Raw genomic sequence first — 25,652 nt, forward strand, 5'->3', positions numbered from 1 at the left:
TTTTTGATGGCTGAATAATATTCTTGTGCGTGTGTGTGTGTGTGTGTGTGTGTGTGTGTGTACCATTTCTTTTTTATCCATTCATCTGTTGATGGACATCTGGGCTCTTTCCACAGTTTGGCTATTGTGGACATTGTTGCGATAAACATTGAGGTGCAGGTGCCCCTTTGGATCTCTACATTTGTATCTTTGGGGTAAATACCCAGTAGTGTAATTGCTGGGTCATAGGGTAGCTCTATTTTCAACTTTTTGAAGAACCTCCATACTGTTTTCCAGAGTGGCTGCACCAGCTTGCATTCCCACCAACAGTGTAGGAGGGTTCCCCTTTCTCCACATCCTCGCCAACATCTGTCATTTCCTGACTTTTTAATTTTAGCCATTCTGACTGGTGTGAGGTGGTATCTCATTGTGGTTTTGATTTGTATTTCCCTGATTTGGTGACCTATTATATCCAAGATATACACCTTATAACAACACAAATTCAGGGGCATCTGGGTGGCTCAGTGGGTTAAGTATCTGCTTTCAGCTCCGGTCATAATCCCAGGGTCCTGGGATCCAGCCCCACTTTGGGTTCTCTGCTCAGTGGGGAGCTTGCTTCTCCCTCTGCCCCTGCTCATGCTCTCTCTTGCTATCTCTCTCCTTCAAATAAATAAATAAAATCTTTAAAAAAAAATAAACCACACAAACTTAATGATCACAGATTTTTGTAAACCTTATCAAATAGCTGAGGACATTCAAAATAAAGTGGCTCCCTTTGTTAATGATCTACACTTTTACAGGGAAGCATTTCAGCCTTACACAAGCATGTGCATCTGGAGCCAGGCGGCTGGAAGCCCTCACTTAGCGGGGTGGTGATCTGGGCAGACAGCCCGCTTGTCTCCCTTTCCTCCTGTCAAGCAGAGGCAGTAATACTACAAGGCTAATAGGTCTGTTAATACGTGTAACAGCTGTCATTCAGGAAACAGTCCTAGAAAGTTATCACTATGGTATTTATATAGCAAAGATGCAATAAGCATTTTCTGGACTCTATACTTTATTTTTTGTGTTTTTTAAAAAGATTTTATTTATTGAGAGAGACAGAGTGTGGGCAGGGAGAGGGGCTAAAGGAGAGGGAGACAGAGAATCCTCAAGTAGACTCCACACTGAGCGTGCAGCCGAATGTGGGACTCGATCTCACGACCACAAAATCATGACCTAAGCCAAAATCAAGAGTTGGAGGCTTAACTGAGCCACCCAGGTGCCCCAGGACTCTATATTTTAAATGTGCCATTTAGGAGGTTTATAGAACTTCTTTTCTGCTATCCCTTATCCATAACTAGGAAATCCAAAAACTTAAAAACCATAAATTTGGAGGGAATTTGCTTAGCATCAAAACCTGATTTGATGCAAACTCATTTGACAGCAAAATCTAGTTTGAGCAGACATGTGGTTATTCATATTATTTATCATTTATTATTTACCTTTGCTCAGTATGATTATTCATACATTTTGTTGCAAAAATATTTATATGCCTGCTTCCTGTATCCTAGCCCAGCCTCCTGAGTGTTAGGCAATATACAGAATATGCCCCATATTACTTTTAAATATCTGAAAATATCAGAGTTCTAAAACCCATCAGGCCCAAGGGTTCCAAATAAGAGATAAGGGACATAAACTAATAATTTCCAGAGTTTGAAACTCTTTAACTTACTTCTTAGATGCAAAGAGAATTTTGAAAAGACATACTTGATCTCAAAATCCTTTAATAAAATCACTTAAAAAGGTTTTTTTTAGTTTCCCATGATGATTAAGGTCCTATCACTCACCATTTGCTGGGTAACCAGGTGTGAGAGGGTCTCCTGCACCATTAAGATTTAAGATATTTCCACGCTGGACACCGTGTCCAGGAAGATTCCAACCATCTGGATAGGACTCCACCCCAGGAGCAAAGTAATCAGCAGGATCTGAGTACAGAATGACTCCTTTGGCCCCTGCCACCTGGGCGTTTTTAACCTGGAAAGAACAATGTCTCTCTTATTTCAGGTTGGTTGTTCCAGATTTGATAATATCAATTTTTTTTTGAAATTACACTTAAATGAATAGCCAAACTTTATTTTCAATCTTTTATCATTAGACCTACAACAAAGGACATCTCACAGAGAACTGGCTTTTGCGTTTTCCTACTTCAGGTTCTAAAAATGGGCTTCTAAGAAAAAATATAATAATAAAATAAAAATGGGTTTCTAGGGATGGATCATCCCTCAGAGCTGTAGCTTTAGGAAATGTCCACAATAGTGATAGCAAGTACTTGCTGTTTCTTCCACTGGTCTAGGAGTACAAGAAGTAAGCAGACTCCATAGGCCAGATCTTTTATGACTGGGAGGGAATATTTTTGAAATTTAATTTCTCACAAAAGAGGAAAAAAATGAACAGATCAAGTGATAGTAATTTTTAAAACTGTCATGTAGAATTTGGTTTCTCTGATTACCTATATTAACAATTCACATTAAAATTGAATTTAGTATTTTCAAAGATAATATTTAAAAACGAAGATACTGATGGCAACAACAAATCCAATGAATGCTTCTACGTAGACCACAGGCATAATTTACAGGTATGAAAAAATATGCTTTGTTCTCCTTGAACTTCTACACTGGTTCAAACTCCAATGACCCAATTTAAAACCCCTGTCTATAAGCTAGTAAATGTGTCCTCCCCATAAGGTGGCCGTGTTACAGAATATGAAAGGGTCATGGTCCTCAGAAAGGTTTAGGGATAAGTTTCTACACATGTAAGATATTTTTTTATATTGGGGGAAAGGAAAAAAGAAATGATTTTTACCTTATTTCCTCTGAAAATTTTCCCGTATCTGGCAATCACAATCTTCCCAGAGCAATTGATTTTCATGTCCCTCTCTAGTTTATGGAAGTCTTCAGTCTGCGCATAGTTAACATACACGAGATCACCCTGTTGAGACCAGGAATGGTTTAGGACAAGCACGATTTAATACAAGGAGGTTTCTCTGCATTAGGACGGTTTCACATCTTTGAATGAGGGAAGAGGCAAGAGCATGCAAGAGAGTCAGAAAAGCACAAGCCTCCTATAAGAGATTCAAGGGAGAAATGAACTTGAATTAGGACAATTGGCTGAGTTAGAGATGTATGAATTTAACAGTAAGCTTTGTTTATATATGTCTCCTCTAGAGTGGCTATAATGCTATAGAAGTGTTCCCCCCAAAATGTACATGAATATATATATTGCCGCATGCAGTTTGAAGGGGTCCAGGCACCCTAGGTTAAGAAACCCTTGAGGACAGCTTCATTCTTAGAAGTTCCTTCACACTAGTAGCCTAATGGGTCTCCACTACCACCAGGTAAGGAAGAAAGGTCAAGTAGTATAGCTGCTTTACGGGTCTGGTTTCACATTACTAGTATGACCGTGTGCAAATCTTAATAACATCTCTGAGTCTCAGGATTCTCGTTTGCAAAATGACCTGTTAGATGAGACCAGGATTCTTCATTTTTTTCTCACCTACTCCCTAAATTAATTTTGAAACTCCCTCAACATCAGCCCCTCATATATTTACTTGACATCTAAAATTGCTTATCATAACTTTAAGTAGCTATAAAAAATGCAATTTCCAGCATATTATAACTATTAATATTTTGAGAAGCAATTTTACATCACTTTTTATATCATCCAAAGGAATATACACACTATACTGATTTACTATTCCACATCATTCATTTAAAAAATACAGGAAGACACTCTTCAGTCAGAATTTTATCACCCAAGTGTGCCTGGGTGGCTCAGTTGGTTAAGCGACTGCCTTCGGCTCAGGTCATGATCCTGGAGTCCCGGGATCGAGTCCCACATCAGGCTCCCTGCTCAGCAGGGAGTCTGCTTCTCCCTCTGACCCTCCTCCCTCTCATGCTCTCTGTCTCTCATTCTCTCTCTCTCAAATAAATAAAATTTAAAAAAAAAAAAAAAAAGAATTTTATCACCCATTTTCTCCTCGAACTTCTATCTTGTCCCCCCTTCACCAAAGAATTTTACTCTAAAGTAAAATATATTTGTGCTGGACACTGGGATGTGCTGTCCAGATTTCCCTTCACTGAAGACATTCTTGTTCCAGCTGCAAGGAAGGTTCTCTGCAGACAGCCTTCAGTTCTCAAGCCTCTTTAGGAATTGCCTCAGCTACAGACAACCACTCTGCTCAAAGTCATGCCCCTTCCTGGGATGTCACACAGTGCATGACTGATCAGTGGAGAGTATAAAGCCTTGGACATTTTAGTCCAACCCAGGACAGTTCTGAAGAGCTCTGCTGACTCCAGAAATGCCCTTCAGGTCAGCCAAGCCTGTCCCTGAGCTGCCATTGAGGGTCATTGCTTCCTCTGCTCAATCCAGCTTCCCTTCCCTCCCCTGACACAACTATTGATCCCAAGAGAACACTTCTTAATTAATTAGCATGCTACATTCCATTTCAGTGTCTGTCACCTAGGATTTGGGAATGCTTGGAAGTCTTTTCTTGATCACTGCCAAACTTCCTTTGATTAAGATTATACATATATGTGTGTGTATGTGTGTATATATGTGTGTATGTGTGTGTGTGTGTGTCTATTGAATTTTTTAAAATGTCTTGTGACAGGACGTATGCGCTAAGAAAATTCTTTAGGAGTAAGCTAATTATTAGTAGTATCAGATTGAGTCTAACAATATTACAAATTTGTGTAAATGATACCCAAGCACAAAATTTTACTTGAAATATATTTCTTAATGCTATTAGATGTTAAAACATCAGGTCACTGGATGAATAAATTGTTGCTAGAATGAGACAGGACTCCACATTAGTTCTATTCACATTTCTTGTTTTTAGACCTAATTTCTGAGAAACTTTGAGATGGGAGTGAAAGAAGTTTTGTTGCAGAATTTTCACTAAGTTATTTAAATTCCTTCCAAGTTACAACGCCCAAATCACAGACACTGATCTATTATCTGAGTTAATTCTAATGATGTCAGCTAGACGCTCAACTAGGCTCATCTAATTTTGTTCAGTTGCAAACCATCTGATTTGCCAAATCTCTTGTTACCCAGTTATGAGAATCTTTCACTATTGTCTCTTTGTCCAGAACCTCAGAGATAGTTACAACTCAGAGATATGCTTCATATTGTTTTAGGATGGGTGAGAGATGTCTTTCATTTGTAAAAATAAGAGAAAAATGATTATAAATAAGGAAGTACCAGCAGGACCTGACCATGGGCTAGTTCTCAATCCAACGTAACTGCACCCTGAGAAATTGGTGGTGGAAATGGATTTCTTTAAAACAATCTCATGTCTGCCTTCGGAAGTCTTCACACGTCCTAGTTTGAAGTCCCTGGGCTGGACAACTTCTCATATCCTATAATTTTATTTTTATCGTTTCCCTCTTAGGCTACATTTCTCCTAGCATGTGCACAACAAATGTACAACAGATACTAAAATAAAATTGTTTCCAAACTAATTCCAGGATTCATTTGACAAATTTGTTGAAAATGTATCATTATGAACCCGGCAGTGTTCTACGAACTAGGGATACAGCACATCCCTGTCCTTGGAGGAACTTACATTCATGTGAAATGCAGAAAGATAATAATAAAAATAATAACTAATAAGCAAATTACATAGTATATTAAAAAGTGATAAGTACTGTAGAAAATTGTTTCAAAGTTTAAACAGAATAGGCAAATAGTAAACTAGTACTTAGGTGCATGCAATTTAAACGAAAAAAGTCGACTGAGAAGTGATATTTGAATCTTTGCTTCAGTAAAGGGATTACTTTTAGCTCTTATACTTCTTCCTCAGACAATGCAATATTAATGCACTATTAATAACCGTACTGTATGTCTCATTTATAATTGTTAGCCCTCCCTGGAGCTCGCTCTTATTCTGTGAATATAGAGTTATTAATCAATTTAATTTCAGTGAATTTTGTCTTAGTGTCGGTGTCCTACTTGAAATTTATCCCTATTTAATATCACTAACTTTGGGGAGACTACTTCCTTAAATGTCTGTAAATTGTGGCTATCTTTTGATAAATCTGCAATCCGCACAAAACAAATGAGGGATTGAAGGAGACATTAGTTTAAAAATGACAGTACACTTTTATTAAAGAGGGCACGTTCTGCATGGAGCACTGGGTGTTATATGCAAACAATGAATCATGGAACACTACATCAAAAACTAATGATGTAATGTATGGTGATTAACATAACATAATAATAAATAAAAGTAAAAAAAAAAATGACAGTACACTTTGAAAATGAAAACAAATGTGATAAATATGTCCTCTGGGCACTTCACAAATGCAAGTTGTCACCACCATCAGTTAGAAAAAAGCTTTGTTTTCAGACAATGACTTTCTTGTAAAGTTTACACTGTACCATTGTTCTATGACTGGGAATAAATACAATCTTGCACTGTTAGCCTAGAATTTTCCATTTCTTGCAAGCTTCCATCTTCCCGCTCTTGTTAATTGAAACAGAACCAGGAGACAAGGCCAGTGGCTCCCAAAGCATGGTTCTTAAGCCCTCAGAATCAGTGTCACCTAGGGTCTTGTTGGAAATGAACTATGAAGACCTACCCAAACTCAAGGGGGTGGGAGCTAGAACTGGTGTTTTACAAGCCTTCTGGATTATCACGGTACATGTTGACCACCGTTTGAGAACCGCTAGATTAGATTATATTTTTATTTTATCTTATTTTTATTTTTTAAAGATTTTATTTATTTATTTATCAGAGAGAGGGAGCACAAGTAGGGGGAATAGCAGGTAGAGGGAGAAGCAGGATTTCTGCTGAGCAAGGAGCCCGATGCAGAACTTGATCCCAGGACCCTGAGATCATGACCTGAGCCGAAGGCAGACGCTTCACTGACGGAGCCAACCAGGCGCCCCTACAGCGAAATATCTTAAGCACAGACACACAGAACTTTAAAAAGAATTAGCATTGCACTGGCTGAGTTACAGGTGATCCAGTGAAGCACATCAGCCAGCAAACTCATCTAATATTTGAACAGAAACAAGAATCTCATGCGGGATCACAGACTCTATCTTCCCATTAATCAAGAAGAGTTTAGGTCTACTTGAAAGAAATGAGTTAATAATCTCTATGACTCTTATGAGTAGAATAATTCTGTCAAAGTCCAAAAATTACTTGGGGATGTCAATTGATTATACATTAAACCCACAAACTAATGTGGGAATAATTTTCTCCCTATAGCATTCTGTCTTCTTATCTAGAAACATAAAGTTTCTTTATATGTAATATTTTCACTGCTCAATAAATTTCACAGTGGTCTTCAACTACTTCACGCTCCTTGAAGACTTGTATTTTATATTTTATGGCTATTTTAAACTAAATTTTTTGTTATATTTCCTGTTATTATACACTATGTCCATATATACTTATCTTCAATCTGATAATATTGTTATTTTTAAATAATGATATATTAGTATTTTTTGTATATTCTGATTATACAGATATATCACTGTAAATAATGAAAAGAATTAATAAAGAAGACCCAAAGTATAAAAACATAAAGAGAATAGTTGAGCAATATTAAAATTAAAGATATCTTTTCAATAAAGGACAACTTGGGGTGCCTGGGTGGCTCAGTCGGGTAAGTGTCTGCCTTTGGCTCAGGTCATTATCCCAGGGTCCTGGGTCTGAGCTCCCTGCTCAGCCAGGAGTCTGCCTCTCCCTCTCCCTCTGCCCTTCCCCCTGTTCGTGCTCTCTCTTGTTCTCTCTCAAATTAAAAAAAAAAAAAAATCCTTAAAAAAATAAGAAAAGGGGAACTTAGATAACATGAACAAATGGGTAAAAAATTAGAAAAAGGTTTATAATATTTAAACCAATATGGAATAAATAATTAAAATATTTAAGAAACCCTTAAAATCAGTAAGAAAAAGACTGGAAATTCAACAGGGAGAAGACTATCCTTAGTCATTGCACAGAATAAAAACCAGAACAGCTAATAAATAAATATGTTTACAGATGAGCAACCTCAGTTGTAATCAGAGAAACGTGAATTAAAATAAAATAATAAAGTCATATAAACAAAAAGCAAAAATCATAAAGTTATATAATTTCAAGTGTTGATGAAAATATATGAGGAAAAAGGAACGCTCATCTAGTGTCAGCGGAAGCAACCAACTGCTACAGTCTGGACATTGTGAAATTAAATATTCCTACAAAACAGCAATCCCACACTTGGTTTACTGTAAACAGAGAAACCCTTGCAAGCCCAGATGGGGACACATATGAGGACATTCGCTGCAACACTGTGGTGATGAGGATTTAGGAGTAAAGCAGCGCTCGAGGCCCAGAGAATGGGTAAGTTACATGTGGTGTGCACATAGCATGGGATGATAGGCAACAAGTAAAAAGTAACGAACTGCCCTGACATAAAGCAACGTGGATAGAGTTTTTAAAGGCCATTGACTGGAAAGAGTAAGAGAACAAGTAAGACCTAAAGTTTAATGCTATTTACATAAATTTAAAATACATCAAACACAAAATAAAGCCATATGTTTTCAAGAATATGTACATTGCTGGGGCATCAGGGTGGCTCCATCGGTTAAGGGTCCGACTCTTGGTTTCGGCTCAGGTCATGATCTCAGGGTTGTGAGACTGAGTCCCACTGGGCATGGAGCTTGCCTAAGATTCTCTCTCTCCCTCTTCCTCTACCCCTCCCCTGCTTTCTCCTTCTCTAAAGAAAAACAAACAAAAAAAAAGAATATATGCATTGCAAAGGACATAAATACATTGGGCAGGGGAAGAGGAATGAGACTGAGAACAAAGATGAGAGGTACCTTAACCTTGGATTAAGTCTAAGTGACCGCAGTACACCTAAGATCTAAAATATACTATCTCTTCACTTCCAATTGTTATATGCCTCATTCCTATCTCATATCAATTATGGAATAATTATGATTGCCGGCATTCTATTTATGTGCTAAATATTAGAATTTTTCTAATATTATACCATTAAGATGTAAACTATTCATTTGAAGTGAACTTCATACAACCAATGGATAATACTCTTTCATTCTAAGTTTGCAAGAGTTTTTAAATTATAAGTTAATAAATCCAATACATTTGAAAATAAAAATAGTATTTTCTCTCTTACTTATTAAAAGATATGGCACTTCCTGATATTAAATCATCCTTATGTTCTTGCAATAAATCCTAATTGATTAAGCAAATTTTTTACCTAGGATGTTTCCAATAAGAGCCTTCTATTGAGTGACAATCCAATATACCCAACTGTCAATTAGCAACTTCTTGTGAATATATCCCAGGCACTTCAACCCAATACATCCAAAATTGAATTTACTTACTGTCAAGTATTATAATAGGAGAGACAACTTTTAAAAAGATGTTAGTAATTATATTCAACTCTTTCAAATTTAGCTTTCTTATAAAAAACAAAGTACCTCACACTAATCTGGGGATTGACTATAGAATTTCAGATGATAGTTATGCACACTGCTTTATTGAGTAGACCACACAAAATTTTCTAGAATGGACATTCATGCTCTTCATTTGAAAATGGCAACAATACTCTTATTCAAATTCTTTGAAAACTAATCAGTGCTATGCAACAGTAGTAATTAATGCTGTATTTTCATACAATGGAAATTACTTAGCAATAAAAAAGAACAAATTAAAAGCTAAAACACATGAATCTCATAGACTACACTTAGTGAAAGAAACTGGACACAAATGATTACATGCTGTACAATTCTATCAATATGAATTTTTAAAATAGGCAAAACTAATCAATGGTAGCAAAAACAATTAGAATGATTGACTGGCAGGGGGCAAGGGGTGTGGTACTGATTGAGAAAAGGCATAGAGGTACTTTCTGAAATGATGGTAATATTTTGTGTGTTAAGGGGTTTGGATTACACAGGTATATACATTTGTCAAAAGTCAATAAATGTACATTTTGGATTTCTGCATCTCACTGCAGTAAATTTTATCTTTAAAAACTGTCAACAAAACAATAAATAGTGCTTTTTCTTATTAAGAAATTCTACTGTCCTAACTGTGAAAAGGGGGTAAATTTGGATTATATAAAAAATCTCCTTATAGCTGTTCAATTGTTGCCTGCATGTATGAGGGGGTTCTGTTTGTTATTTGTATATTATTACATTGCATATTTACCTCTGGCATCCCCTGGGGAGAGAAGGCATTAAAAGGTGGCACAACATCTGAAACATTTTCATATCCTGGAGGAGGTGGTTCAAATAACGATGAGTTGAAAATCTGGAAAAGCAAAATATAAGTCAAAACTAAGTTAGGTAAAGTTTGATAACTACAAGCAAACAAGGAAAAATGTACATTATCGTTTTTGTCAGTAGAGGGTTTTGTATTTTGTATTTTGAAAATACATATCAAATACCCAGCACTGTGCTAGAAGAATAAGCCACAGACCCAGGGAAGATCTATAAAGCACCAGGCTTTGATTTAGGAGGAAAATTTTAACACCCAAATAAAAAGTATCATTGTATTGTAATCTCAATGCCTTATAACATTGCTAAGATAATTATTTAGCAACAAATTAAATACCAAATTCACTTCAATAAAAAAATTACATTGGGGGGATCCATATCTAACAGTATCTAGATACACTGAACAACATTCACACTGAAAAGAACTAAAGATGCTGAACTAAATATAAAATATTATCTTTTTAAGTGTATCATCAAATTGGAAAAAAAAAAAAAGTAAGGAATACTCAGAAGCCAAAAAAGTGGCGTGAAAGCAGGAATCCTGAGAGATTGCACTAAAGTCTGCCTTTGCCTTAGTTGGATCCATCAGAGCCCAAACAAGAGGCACAGGAGTTTAAAGAAATTCTGAGATGGTCATGCATAACGCTGGGTTGCCAAAGAACAACATCCTTCAGGGTTAAGGATGCACTAGAGACAAACCCATTGGATATATATATGAGGATTTGTAAAAGAGAAAAGAGGGGCACCTGGGTGGCGCAGTTGGGCATCTGACTATTAGTTTCAGCTCAGGTCTTGGTCTCAGGTTTGTGGGATCGGGCCCCAAGTTGGGCTCCGTGCTCAGCATGGAGTCTACGTGGGATTCTCTCTTCCTCTGCCCTCCCTCTGCCCTACATCTGCGCTCTCGCTCTCTAAATAAATAAATAAATAAATAAATAAATAAATAAATAAATCTATCTTTAAAAAAAAGAGAGAGACAGGAATAAAAAGACTGTGGAGGAGCTAAATTTGAAAATATAATGACTAAGAATTTTCCAAACTGATAAAAATTATGAACTCTTAAGATTCAGATCGTCCAATGAATCCTGACCAAACTAACGAAAAAATAATCTACCTTCAGACCCATCACAGTAAAATTATGATATTCAATATACTACTTAATGTTAAAAGTTACAGAAGAGAGATTATACAAGAAACCCAAACAGAATAACAGATTGGCAGCTGACTTCTCAACAACAATAACGGAAGCCATAATGCTGTCAAATATTCTCTCCATGTGTGAAGGGACAGTAACTGCCAAACTACAAATCTAGGTCCCACAAAAACATCCTTCCTTTTGAAAATGAAATGGGGGTGCCTGGGTGGCTCAGTCGATTAAGCATCTGACTCTTGATTTCAGCTCGGGTCATGATCTCAGGGTGGTGCGACTGAGCTCCGAGTTGGGCTGCGAGCTGGGTGTGGACCCTTATGCACCCCCCGCTTCCTACTCCAAAAAAATTTAAAAAAGGAAATTAAATGAAAGCCACATTTTCTACCAAAAATTAATAGTTTGGAGCCAACAGATATTCACTTAAAGAAAATCTCTAAAGGATATCATTCAACAAAACAAATAAAGCCTCTAAAAGAAGCTCTAAGATGATTCAAGAAAGACTGGTAAGCAAGGTATCCTGAATACGTGGAAAAAATGAATAAATATGTACTGTATGTAATAAGAAAAGCAAGTATTATTCAAGTTGACAAGAACAAGATTGAATTAGAATTATGGGCATAAAGTGGTAGGGTATGACCAAAGTGAAAGTATTCTAAGATGTTTGCCTTGTAGAGATATTGATTGAGCCCATATATACTTTAAGGTTTTGCCGAGTCATTTTGACCTTGGTAAAGGTTCAAGTATAGCTTCTCTGGGAGCCCAGAAGCAGGGCCCACAAACATGAAAAGTTGAAAATTCCCTTTCTTTTTTTTTTTAGATTTATTTATTTATTTGACAGAGAGAGAGAGAGTCAGTGAGAGAGAGAACATAAGCAGGGGGAGAAGGAGAAGCAGGCTCCCGCTGAGCAGAGAGTCCCATGTGGGGCTCGATCCCAGGACCCTGGGATCATGACCTGAGCCAAAGGCAGGCACTTAATGACTGAGCCACCCAGGTGCCCCTAAAATTCCCTTTCTTTTATCACAACCAGGAGTTGATTTGGGGGATATTTACCTCTATTTCTTTAAATAACATGCAGTGTTTCAGATTTAGGCGTTATCTATGAACATTGTGACAGTTCAACTGTTTTTGTCCCTCTGTCACACCTATTAATGGTTTTGTACCATTACCATCTCCAAGTGAAATTTAATTATTGTGACTCTTCAGACCTACGTTCTGTGGTAAACTGTAAACTTTTACTCTCCTGCACAACACACACAAGTTCCTCCTTCCACAGGCAACCAATATGACTAGTGTTCTATAGATTCTACCAGAAATATTTTAAATATATATAGACACATTATCTTATCTTTGTTCACATAGAGATAACATATGATATAGATTGAACTATATACTGCCTTTTTTTATGTCACAAAAGGTGAATAGAAATTTCTAAACTAAACTGTTTTGGTTATACTGAGAATACATAATTTGAGACTATATTAGTGAATTCTGGAAAGTGAGCAATGCTCTCTGGTATATAGTCTACCTTTGATAAAGTCACCCAAAATAGTTGTTTCCCTGACCTTACAAATTTCTCCCACATGTAGGAATAACTCATAAACTTGCTCTAAAATCCACTTGTTCAGAGAGGCTGTAAAAGTGAAGATTACCATATAGGCAAATTGAGTGAGATCAACTTGAATACTCCCTTGGCTGAAAGATGTGCTGATGCAAGGACTTTGTTTCTAGATGGTTTTGTACTGCACTTTACTACAATTTCTTTTATAATCTTTCCCAATGATTCAGATGAGTTTCCTACCCTATGTGTGTCACAGAAAAATTATGGGCTAAATGGAGGATGTGGGGATTTTTAAAGGGTAGTAATTGATACAGTTTCATGGTAGGTTCTGTGTGCCTCAGAAAAGGTAGATATTTGGGGGCACCTGGGTGGCTCAGGCGGTTAGACGCTGCCTTCAGCTCGGGTCGTGGTCCCAGGGTCCTGGGATAGAGCCTCGCATCAGGCTCCTGCTTGGTGGGAGGCCTGCTTCTCCCTCTCCCACTCCCCCTGCTTGTGTTCCCTCTCTCACTGTCTCTCTCTCTGTCAAATAAATAAAATCTTAAAAAAAAAAAAAAAAAAAAAAAGAAAAGGTAGATATTTGGTGCTCTAGTTGGGATAACATAACGTTAGGTTCACTCCCGGTCTCCCATCACTGTTTGTACCCCTGCCCAGGACCAGGGCCATGTACAATGTCACAAAGTAGTGATAGATATCCAAATTCCAGGGGAATGATTTTAATGTCTCACCATTAATTTTGATAGTTGCTGTGACCTTTATCAGGTGATGTTAATGAATTTCCTTTCCAAGTTTACTAAGAGTTTTTATCGTGAATTTATGTTTCATTTGTTCAATTTTTTTGGGGGGGGATATTTTTTGAGATGAGTATGCAATTTTTCTTTTTCATAATGATAATTATATTATCCATATACATACATTACACATTTGGCCTGTCTTTTTGCAATTTGCTTGTTGGGTTATCGTTTCTAGATTATACTTGCCTTAAAAAATGAGTTGAGTTTTTAATATTCTTTGAAATAGCTTGTGTTATATTTAAATGATCTTTTACTTTAATCTTTCAAACTTAAAGGAAAACCAGTTGGTCTTGATGCTCTGTGTTGTGGGAGTTTTTGAAGTACTGATTTAATTTCTTCAATATTATAGAACTATTTGGATTTTGCATTCTTGTGTCAAATTTCAAGTTTTTTCCATTTCATCTCAGCTGTGAATTATTGGCATACTTCTTCCTAGTATTTTATCTTTTCCTATCTTTCTTATCTGTGCAGCATCTATAGATATGCCTTTTTTTTTCTTAACTCCTTATTTATTTATGCTTTCCTTGTATTTTTTCCTTATTAATTTTTGTCCTTTAGGGGACAGAGGGGGTCATTTGGGTGGATTACCTCATCAGTGCTGACCAGGTAATTCCAGATTGACTAGTTAAAGGTCACATTCCTGGGAGAGGCTGAAACTGCATTAGGTTAGGTATTAAATCTTGGTTTTCTGAGTGGGTCTCAGTACAAATAATTCAATTTTGGGCCTGTTGTAACTTTTCCTTTAACAGATAAAAACAATTTTAGAATTGTTGGTGAATAGAAACACTTAGGTAGTGACCCTCTTTATCTCTTAATAAGGTTTTTGACTTTGCTTTAAAATTTACTTTATAAGATAAAACCATTTTGTAAGTCAATATTTACTTGGTATTTCTTTTTCAGTTTTGTTACTTTCAGACTTGTGATGTTGTGTTCAAGTCACTCCTTATAAAATAGTACACAGCTGATTTTACTTAGTCTGATATGCTGTTTTTAATCAGACAGTTTTTTCCTTTAAATTTTTTCTAATTACTGATACACAGCATTTAAGTCACTTTTGTTTTCCTATTACGTGATTTTTACTCTTCCTTTTCCTCCCGAATGCTCCATTTTTCTTTTGTGAAAATCGTGTATCCTGGGCAGCTGCCTTAACTTGGATTCAAATAAAACTCTTTTCCTTTTCCTTTAAAATTTATAAGGTTTGGGCGCCTGGGTGGCTCAGTCGTTAAGCGTCTGCCTTCGGCTCAGGTCATGATCCCAGGGTCCTGGGATCGAGTCCCACATCGGGCTCCCTGCTCGGCAGGAAGCCCGCTTCTCCCTCTCCCACTCCCCCTGCTTGTGTTCCTGCTCTCGCTGTCTCTCTCTGTCAAATAAATAAATAAAATCTTTAAAAAAATAAAATAAAATAAAATAAAATTTATAAGGTTTGAGGTGCCTGGGTGTCAGTCGTTAAGTGTCTGCCTTCGGCTCAGATCATGATCCCAGGGTCCTGGGATCTGCTCAGCGAGGAGCCTGCTTCTCCCTCTCCCTCTGCCTGCTCCCCCTATTTGTGCTCGCTCTCTATCAAATAAATAAAATCTTTAAAAAAAATAAAACTTAAAAGGTTTGTTCATTCTGTGTCAACAGTTGAATATTGCTTGCTTCAGGAAAGGGAGAAATAGGGAGGAAGCAAGGCACTTCGGAGAAGTATGTGACTATGTTCAGATGTACTTTGGATGAAAATAAAAAAGGAAATGAATTAATGATATAGCTTTTAAAAAATTAGGAAGATTTAGGCAGTGTGATATTGTGATTTATAATAAATATATATTTGATATTCATCCCGTTTCTGGCACTGAGCTCCTAAAACCTCCTAAAAGGAATTTCCTGATGAGAGCAACAAATGTGTCTATTGTTATGTTAACGAGGTAACTTTTGGACCCCACTTAAGGATGGGCGCAGGTTGCAGGAGAACCAACTTAGTGATTAGAGGGTTGGAACTTTCAGTCCCACTGCCAACCTCTCAACCAGGAGAGAGGAGCTGGAAGTTGAATCAATCATCAATAGCCAAGATTTAATCATCACACCTATGTAATGAAGCCTCCATAAAAACCCAAAGGACAGGGTTCAGAGAGCTTCTGGGTTGGTGAACACATGGAAATGGGAGGGGATTGGGGCTCCTAGAGAGGGCGTGGAAACTCTCCGCTCTTTCCCACATACTTTTCCCTATGCATCCTTCATCTGGCTACTGATCCATATCATTTATCATCCTTTTAATAAATCAGTAATCTGGAATGTAAAATGTTTTTTGCAAATGTTAATTTGCTCTAGCACATTAGTCAAACCTGAGGAGGGAATCATAGGAACCTCTGATTTCTGCCCGTCTGTCAGAAATACAGTTAACAACCTGGGCTTTCAACGGGCGTCCTGAGTTGAAGGGGGGTTATTGGAACCTGCGGTCTACAGCTCGTAGGTCAGAAACAGGTTAACAACCTGGGCTTGCAACTGGCATTTGAGTGGGTGGGGGAGGGGGCAGTCTTATGAGACTGAACTCTTACCTTTGGAATCTGATGCTATCTCCAGGTAAATAGTGTCAGAATTGAGTCGAATTATAGGACACCCAACTGGTGTCTGAGAATTGCTTGTTGGATGTGTGGGGAAAACACTCCCCATCCCAACAGAAATTGGTCTAGGAAGCCAAAAGAGACAGCTAGCACCATTCCAGAAAATCTCCAGAATGATGTTTCTACATGATACTTTTATATTATGTGACAGGCTTGAAGAATTTAATAAATGCTTATAATGGCAAAACAAACAATGAAATGGAATAATAAAAGCAAAGTCACAGTCAAAATTAGGAGGTGAAAGAAGAAGGAAAAAAGAAGTGCAAGTTTTCTATTTTCCTCATTGTATATAGATCATCCCCAAATCAGACAGATCAAGACAGAGGTTTTATATATATATATATAAATATATATATATATTTAACATAATCTATATCTTATTTCATCATTAAATAACTTTCCTAAGCATACTTTTATAGACTGCTTAGTACTTAATTATATAGATATGCCCCCACTTATTTAACAAATGTTATGGGACCATATGCACTATATGGATATTCCACATAACTTTTTTTAAAAAATACTTTTTAAATTTTGAGATAGGTTAATATTTTAAAAAGATAAACAACTAACTACAATAATTTAAAATAGTAGTTAATATGGAAAGTTTCAAATCATATTAGGAAATTTAGCATGGAATTACATCATTGACAGCAAAACATAACAACATATTTGCCATTAAAAGACTGATTCATTAGTTGATAGAAGGTGATTGACATATTAGGAAAAAATTTTTAAATTTATATATATTTAAATCACATGACATTTTCAGTTCACTGATCAAGCTGGACATATTTGAAGCTATATACAATTGAAAAGGCCCCACTGACAAAAGGACTGAGGGAGACTATCTGGATTGAAAGGGGCTATTTCAGTTAAGATACAGTAGCTCTAAAACTAAGGTATGCTAAATAGGGTTAAGCGAATGAGTTTTACTTTACAAGCTTTCATATTGAATACATATCATGACAAGAAATACCTCAATCACTTGTATTAACTTTTCTTACTCAAGTATGTACCCTAACTTGCAAACAAGATTATAAATTCTTTAGATAATCATTCTATAGACATTCTCTCCCAATTCTCTTCCCCCTTCAAATGTCCACATCTAAGTTCTGGGCACAGAGCTGAATACATGATCATATGAGTCATATCATTAAGCACCAATAAAAAGCTGCGGACTCAAACTACATACCAGGTGTCTTGGGTTTCCTCACACCCCCAAACTTATACAGTATCTTTTATAGTCTGAATCTATCAAAAATATGTCTACTTTACTTGCCTGGAATTACTAATATATCATATTTTATATTAGCACACAATACTAAAAAACAGAACATACAACTGTCATCAAGCATTAATTTCTCAGACTTTTTCCAACATCACATTAAATTCAAACATCATAGGAAAGGAGTTGACACCGGTAATGAGATATTAAAGACATCATTGACAAGTTTCAATATTGATTTCCATCAATAATTAGAGATGGTGTAGGGCATTCTTTCATAAAAGGTGTTTGAAAAGAATAGAGATGAGGGTAGTTTCTTATCTCTTTGTTTTACCTCATTTCCGTCTTCATCAATTATTGAGATGTAGTTGGGATGAGTCTTATTTGGATAGGACAACAGGACATCATAATGGGCTAACTCAACAGAATCCAGGCCAAATTCTTTCCACTGGGATTGAATTTGCTTTGCAAGCTGAAAGTTTTGTTCTGTTCCTGCTAAATGTGGCAGCCGTGTAAAATTACTGGTGAACAAAAATTGAAAGTGGTTAGAAATTAATGTTTAGTCAGCCTTTATCCCAAATGAACAACCAAGGAAGGCAGATTGACATTTAAAACGTGCTTTGAAATGTGATACGTTAAAAAAGGAAAGTGGTGCTATTATCGCAACAAATAGATTTTCAAAGCATATTTTGAAGTTTTCCTGCTCTAATTTGTACTCATTCAAGAGAAAAATTGGAGAAACTGATCTTTGTAGAAAATTGTTACATGCAATCCACTGGGTGTTTCCCTATATAGTAGATGAGGAAGTGTCCTCTTCTTTCCTTAAGACTCATGCGTCAGAACTTTCGTGGAATTATTTATTTCACTGTGTGAAATAGATTTAGAAGGTAAAAAGATTTTCATACAAAATACCAAGCTGTGACGTGCCAAGAATAACTGTTAATTACATTTATTTTTAAATACTTCAAGTTATGGCCAACCAAGAAACTTTTTGATTAGCAGCCTTTATAAAGTATCTTGATTAAGGAATAATCTAAACATATTTTGAGAAGCTCACACTAAATCTCTTGTACTCCATTCATCATGCATAGTAATACACTAAAAAATCAATGATGATAATTAGCCTGACCAGTAATATCTCTAATGAATAAGCTATGTGGGCAGAATTTCAGCTACCAAAAATACTTTCACGAGTTTACTACTTTCTCATTAATATGTCTGGATACTGGTGCTTTTGTTTGTTTAAATTTCTCTTTCTCTCCTGGAAATGTTTTGTTTCCCTGAAGATTCAGCTCATTGGTATTTTCATCCTAACCCACTTAAAGAAAAAAATCCACATGCCAAAGCATTATGTATCATAAAAAGACATTTATTTCTAGATCTTCACAAACTTCTGCTTCTGAATATGTAGGTTTTTCTAAAACCAACACATGTTCATCCTTATAGGGTTTTTTAAAAAAACAAATAGGCAACATGGCTATGATGATTCCATTTTCAAATGTTTACTTTTACTGTAAATTTATCTTAATTTTTGACTTGGCAAATCAACTGCCAAGAAGAATAACTCTCAATTTTTAAAAAATGGAGTTCTTGTGATAATTTTTTATAATTCTATTAAAATAATTTAAATTGTATTTACAAAGATAGTATCAAAATCCTTATTCAAAAAATGTTTAAGGGCTAAACACTATAGGGGCTGAATGTGGGCTGTGCCAAGATGGGCCACATTGGCATGAACGTTATTCTGACCTGAAGGCAATCAAAACTCTACAGGCTCAAAAGAAACTTTTGCTGCTCCCTTAACAACATAGAATCTAAATTGATGGTTGTTCTCAAAATAAGGGTTATTAGCAGAGATAAATTTTATCTGACTGATCCACCTGTACAGCAGGGCAAATATCTAATTATCAAACAGCTGCTTTTCTTACCACCTTGTGAAGTGTGTTCCTTTCATATACCTCATTTTGCCTGTCTTTGGAATTTCCATGTCTATATGGATTCCCCACACATACACTACTAAGTTTGATTTTCTCCTATGAATCTGTCTTGTGTCAGGGTGCTAGAAGTACCTTGAAGGGGATAGGACATTCTTGCTCCCTTACAGCAACTTACACAAAATTTCTAATGTGTATTTGCAAAACATAGTAACAAAATAACACAATTTTAAGAGGCAGCTGAGGTGTTTATATTACCTGCAGAGATACCGGAAAAAGAGACAACAGGGTGCTATCTTTTTTTCTATATTACACAGATCACAAACTGTAACATAACCGAAGTGGATGCAGATTATACATGTTTCCTTAAGTCACAGTGATAACTCTGTCCCTACATGTAGAAATAGGGCACCTGGCTGGCTCAGTTGGTGGAGCATGTGCCTCTTGATCTTGGGGTCATGAGTTGGAGCCCCATGTTACGGGGTAGAGTATCTTAAAGAAAAAAAATTAAATTAAAGATTTAAAATTAAAAAGTTTAAAAATTTTTGAAAAATTAAAGAAAAAAATTAAAAAAAGAACAATTGCCAATAGGGAGTCCTGAACCTGCTCTCCCCACCACAAAAGGAAGGAAGGAAGGAAGGAAGGAAGGAAGGAAGGAAGGAAGGAAGGAAGGAAGGAAGGAAGGAAGGAACTGATTATTATCAGACCTGGCTATTATAAGTGAAATTCCTTGTAACAGTGTTGTCATTACCAATGAGGATATAACACTGTGCTACAATCAGGGCTGGAACCCACTCATTTGGAGCAAAGCTGATCCTAATGAAGAGTAGGAAAAAAACCCATTTCCAATGATAAATAAATTAACTGGATAAAATCCTATAAGTGATATAGTAGAAGTTTTGCCACTAACCTGTATAACCCTGGCTAAATCTTCAGTTTCTCATCTGCACCCACAGAGAATATTGCTACCTCACTATTTTCCAAAGATCTGTAGCTCAATTCGGTAACTCAAACTGCAGCTCTTAATTTTTCTTGTTTTAATCAATTACGAAGTGTGTTGCAAGTAATTTGTCAATCCTACTAAAATATCAAGTTTTCTTAAAAAGTAATAATTTACAGATCATCCCCAATAGCCAACAACTTGTATTCAAAAATGGGCTCACATATTTCTGTCGGGCTAGAAAAGTTCCACATATCATTACATCATCTCAATTAATAAAGAGAGCTGTTAGTACTCCTGTTTTAATACATTGCATCTGATTTACAAATGATGGAACAGTGCTTCCAGGAGCTAGATGCCTGGAAGACAGCTAGTCGAAGCAGAAGTGGTACTCAAAGGCATATCAGGGAAATTCTGAGCCCAGAGGTCTAAGAGTTTTCTAAAATAATCTTGTCTTTCCGAACCAGGAAGAGAAGGAAAGTTTCCCTAAAGAGATGCAAAGTAGTGAACAGAGCTGAGAATTCAACCAGGTGTTGACAAAACAGAAGGGAAACAGGACAACCCTGTATCCCAAGGGAGGCAGAAAAAACAGACCCTACTTTGATCCTTCCAGCCAGCCACTATGGAGAGGCAGACAACTTGGAAGTAGAGAGGATTTTTTGTAGCAGAGCGAAGGAGGGTAAGATGGAAGATCTGAGGCTTAACCGACCCCTGGCCTATGGGCAGAATTAGATTGAAAGCTCTTTGATGGCCGAATGGCAAATGGGAAATCTGGAGAGTCCAGGAGGTTTCTGGTGATTCTGTGGTCCTTAGAGGGATGAGTTGGGTTCTCATAATTTCTTTCTTTTGTGCTAATGGTGAAAATCCTTGAGTTCTAAACAGTTAGAGGAGCTTGGTCGGGGTCATGGAGAATAAGCAAGAAACTGACTGCTTCCATTTCATTCAGGGTCTAAAAAGAGAAATGAAGGCATTCATTTTTCTTCTTTGCCAGTCAGTCAGTCCATGTCACAGGTTAGGAAAGGAAGCAGGGACAGCAGCTCTGTCTAGGAGTGAACATTATATCTTGCCAGAACTCCACTATTATTTTATCTATTATACATAATTAAAGCGAAAGAAGTCCAAGAGGCAGAGGAGGGGTTTCCACAAAATTTAAGCTTCCGGGTCTCTCACTTGGGAAATGGCCCTTCCAAAGACCTGGAAGGTGCCTAGCAAATTTTTATTCATAGTTTTAATTCTATTGTAATTTAAATAGGAAGCACTTGGGTGGCTCAGTCGGTTAAGCGTCTGCCATTGGCTTAGGTCATGATCCTGGGATCGAGCCCCACATTGGGCTCCCTGCTTACCGGGGAGCCTGCTTCTCCCTCTCCTGCCTGCCGCTTCCCCTGCCTGTGCTCTCTCTCTCTGACAAATAAATAAATAAAATCTTTAAAATAAATAAATAATTAAATAAATCAGACATATGTGTTTGTATGATCATGTGTGTGTACATCTATGCATATGTGTGAGTGTGTGTGTGTATATATATATATATATATAACTATCTTTTATATAAAATTATAATTTGTATTCACAAAGAAATCCTTCAATCACTATCAGGAACTCCAAGTATTTTGCTTTGAAAAAGCTAGTATTCTAGGGGCGCCTGGGTGGCTCAATCATTAAGCGTCTCCCTTCGGCTCAGGTCATGATCCCAGCTCCTGGGATCGAGCCCTGCATCGGGCTCCCTGCTCCGCAGGAAGCCTGCTTCTCCCTCTCCCACTCCCCCTGCTTGTGTTCCCTCTCTCGCTTGTCTCTCTGTCAAATAAATAAATAAAATCTTTAAAAAAAAATGAAAAAGCTAGTATTCTAATCAGTTACATACAATCATTCTACACAAGTGTTTTACTTTTAGCTGCTTTGCAAATACTCTTTAAATTTACTCATTTATATATTTTGCTCTACACTACAGATAGCTATTTCAGGAAACAGGGAGCTAGTTTTCACACCATGTCACATATACGCTAATTCATCCTTGTCACAATGATATCATGGTCACCATTTTATAGATGTGGAAATGAGAGCTCAGGAAGGTTTTCACTCCAAGTGATTTTACTGTCAATGGGCAAAGATGGAATTTAAATTCAAGTATATCTGAGTCCAAAGTCCAAGTTTATTCTTTTGACTAAAATACAATGTTGTCTTCTAAAACAGGAGTCCACCCACTTCCTTCTTTTTGTACAGTCCACAAGCTGAAAATGGTTATTACATTTTAAATAGCTTAAAAAAAAAGAATATTTTGTGACATATATGACATTCAAATTTCAGTACCCATAAATAAAGTTTTACTGAAACTGCCACTCTCATGTGCTTATGTACTTTCTCCGGCCTCTTCTGTGCTACAATAGCAGAGCTGAGTAGTTGTGACAGAGATCAGCTGGCCTACAGGGGCTGGTCCTATACAGACAGTTTGCTGACTCCTGCCCAGAATTGTCTCTAGTGATACAGTTTAGCTTAAAGTATAATCCTGTCTAGATGAAATATGATACAAAGTTTTCAACAAATAAGACTTTTTAAAAAAGTCAGTTCCTGTATACGAAATATTGAATCAAAACTTTCTGAACAGAATAACAAATTACCCATATAAGCCATCAGTATATGCTTACTATAAGAACCTCTTGATGTTCTCAGCTTTCAATTCATCCAAAAATGCCTTCTTCACATTATGCTGTGGAACAATGTTAGTAGGTTCATTGGAGGATTTTATAAACCATCCTGTAAAATATATACAAAGATAGGAATGAGACATGAGCTCACAAACAGGACCTATTTTTCCTTATTTTTGTATCTATTCATGCATGAAACACAAAGTATCAATGACCTCCAGTATTAACTGAGATTCTCTTCCATTTAATTTCTCTTGCCCACTTCCACTGGAAAAAAAAAATCATGGAAACACTTTTTAAATACAGATTAGTCACAACATATTTTTTAATTCAATTTCAATGACAGGTGTTGCTGTTATTCTAAAAAAACAAAATGTTTTATAAGAAAAGGACCACTAAAATTAAAAATGCTTCAACTAATGCGGATAAACAAGATCTCTTAAAGGTTAAGGCAAAAAGGAGATATACCTATTTTCTCCTGAAAGCTTCTATCCACAGCGACTTCTCCTCTGCTGACTCAGAATAAGCATTTAGTAAATGTTTATAATGAATTAATGATGAATCTATTTCAAGTACATAAATTATTTCAGAGTTGAAGGAATCTCAGACTTGTAATTTGTTCTGTTTCAGAAACTAAAACAAAATGTGCTGAGATTCTGTGTTTCCAGTTGAAGCAGGCTTGAGACTTTGAACTTTAGAAAGCTACAAGAAACTACAATTTACCCAGTGGCTCTGCAAGATGCCCAGTGCACACAGAGACCAGAGGGAATGGGTAGCCAGATCATGTGGAGCAGTTAGCTCTTGTAGCTGGCTTTTAATCTGGGGGAAATGAAGCATCTTTACAGGCTTTATTTAGAGAAATGATACAATCTGGGCATAAAATAGTTACCAAAACTGCCCATCCAGCTTTCATGGAACTTTCCAGTTATTAATCATATACATGCATACACACACGCATATTGAAATAAATGGGTGGCAGCAAATGGAAATACAATTCCATTGGTACATAAAACAAAAGGACTTGGATTCAACTGGGATCAGGGAAGGACACACTGAACTGAGAGCTGAAAAATGAACAAAATGAAGAGGTGGGAGGCCTGTGCGGGAGAGGAGAGCAGAGAATCCTAGGAAAAAATTAACAATTAATAAAGAACTTATTCCGTGTCATCCACTGGGTGGTGAATTCAGAGCAGGAGTGAACTACCTTAAACTAGTCCTGTGCACCAACATCCAGTTAGAAGCATCTCCTCATCAAAAAGGAATAAAGAAAAGTGCCAACACCCAAACACTGTGCTAGGAGCTTTAGGTGCTATTTCATTTACCATTCCTAATAAATTACAGATATTCTCCTCATCATAAAGACTGAAAAACTGAGGCCAGGAGAGTCTCAGTAAATTGTTCAAAGCCACAAAGAAGTAGCAGAGTCAAAATTAAAATTTAGAGTCTGAGTTTGTCTGTGCTGCCCCTGGTTTTTTAGGAAGTTGGGTTAAGTGTGCGAATCAGTACAAAGAGCAACTGGTAAAGATCTGTTCAGAGCGCTGACAATAGCCAGTTTCCAAATGTTCCTCTAATTATTTAACTCCCAAGGACGAAAGAATGAGGAGAGAAAAGAGGCCCTGTGCAACAATGCCTTGACGTCTACCTACTGCATACATGAGGCAGCCCAGGCACAAGACAACTAAAGACCCCAAACAGGTGAGAGTCCTTCCCTGCAAAGCTCCCTGGACAACCTGGTTCAACTGCCCAGCTCTTCCTAAAAACGTACCAGTTTCTCAAAGGGCTCGAGCGTGTGGCACCTGCGGAAGTCCAGTTTCAGGGTCTCTGCGTTCCACTCCTTACCCTGGGTGACTGTCCTACCATAGTCTATCCAGAGCCCCACTGTGCCCCGTCCCCAGCGACCCCCAGCTAACCCGCGGGGCCCCTTTCCCCACCTTCCCGCAACCCAAACCACCGTCCCCGGGGAAACACGCAACAGGATCGCACTCGGCAGCGACCCGCGAGTCCCGGGAACCGCAGGGCCGCGGGGTAGCCTCCAGAGTGCGCGAGTCCAGCGCGCCCCTACCGAAGAGGAAGCCGACGATCAAGAGGCCTGCGACCAGCACCAGCGCCCCAACGCACAGCCAGCGCGGGCGGCGCCAAGCGACAAAGGTCGAGTCGGCTTCGTGCAGGGGATTCCACATCTCGGCGCGGCCGGCGGGGCCTCCTGGGACCTGCGCCTCTGCTGTGGCCCCGCAGCAGCGTGGCAACGGAACCGACGCTTCCCCCCACCAGCGCCGCGCTTTTCAGCTACTGCGGGCTAGAAAGCGCCCCCCGCCCCGGACTCTAGTTTCTCCGCCCTAAAGTAGTTCTAGCTAACTCTGAACCAATCAGCTTCCGGAGTTCTTACAAAATGCAAACGCTGGTAATTCAGCATCCTGAAGCTGTACAATTGTGACTTGTGTACTTTTCTGTATGTCGATGTACAGCAATTAAAACGTGTCTTAAAAAAATAAAGGCATAGCATGATCTCATTTCGTATTTCTTGAAAGTATTTTGTGTGTGTGCATAGAAAAATGTCTGGG

At 37.5% G+C, this 25,652-nt stretch overlaps 1 protein-coding gene across 1 annotated transcript in view; it reads right to left on the reverse strand.

Annotated features, from left to right (window-relative positions):
- The window catches only part of FOLH1B (folate hydrolase 1B), a 69,592-nt gene extending 44,183 nt beyond the window's left edge, over window positions 1-25,409 (reverse strand). The window contains exons 1-6 of the mRNA XM_032397651.1: window positions 25,154-25,409; window positions 23,092-23,200; window positions 17,910-18,096; window positions 10,184-10,285; window positions 2,821-2,946; window positions 1,806-1,992 (exon numbers count right to left, since the gene is read on the reverse strand). Coding sequence (XP_032253542.1) covers window positions 1,806-1,992; window positions 2,821-2,946; window positions 10,184-10,285; window positions 17,910-18,096; window positions 23,092-23,200; window positions 25,154-25,271 — 829 coding nt within the window. The 5' untranslated portion in view covers window positions 25,272-25,409. The remainder of the gene's footprint in view (window positions 1-1,805; window positions 1,993-2,820; window positions 2,947-10,183; window positions 10,286-17,909; window positions 18,097-23,091; window positions 23,201-25,153) is intronic.
- Window positions 25,410-25,652: the final 243 nt, after the last annotated feature.

This window comes from Phoca vitulina, unplaced genomic scaffold (assembly GCF_004348235.1).
Source record: "Phoca vitulina isolate PV1807 unplaced genomic scaffold, GSC_HSeal_1.0 scaffold101, whole genome shotgun sequence".
In the NCBI taxonomy this organism is placed as follows: Eukaryota; Metazoa; Chordata; class Mammalia; order Carnivora; family Phocidae; genus Phoca; species Phoca vitulina.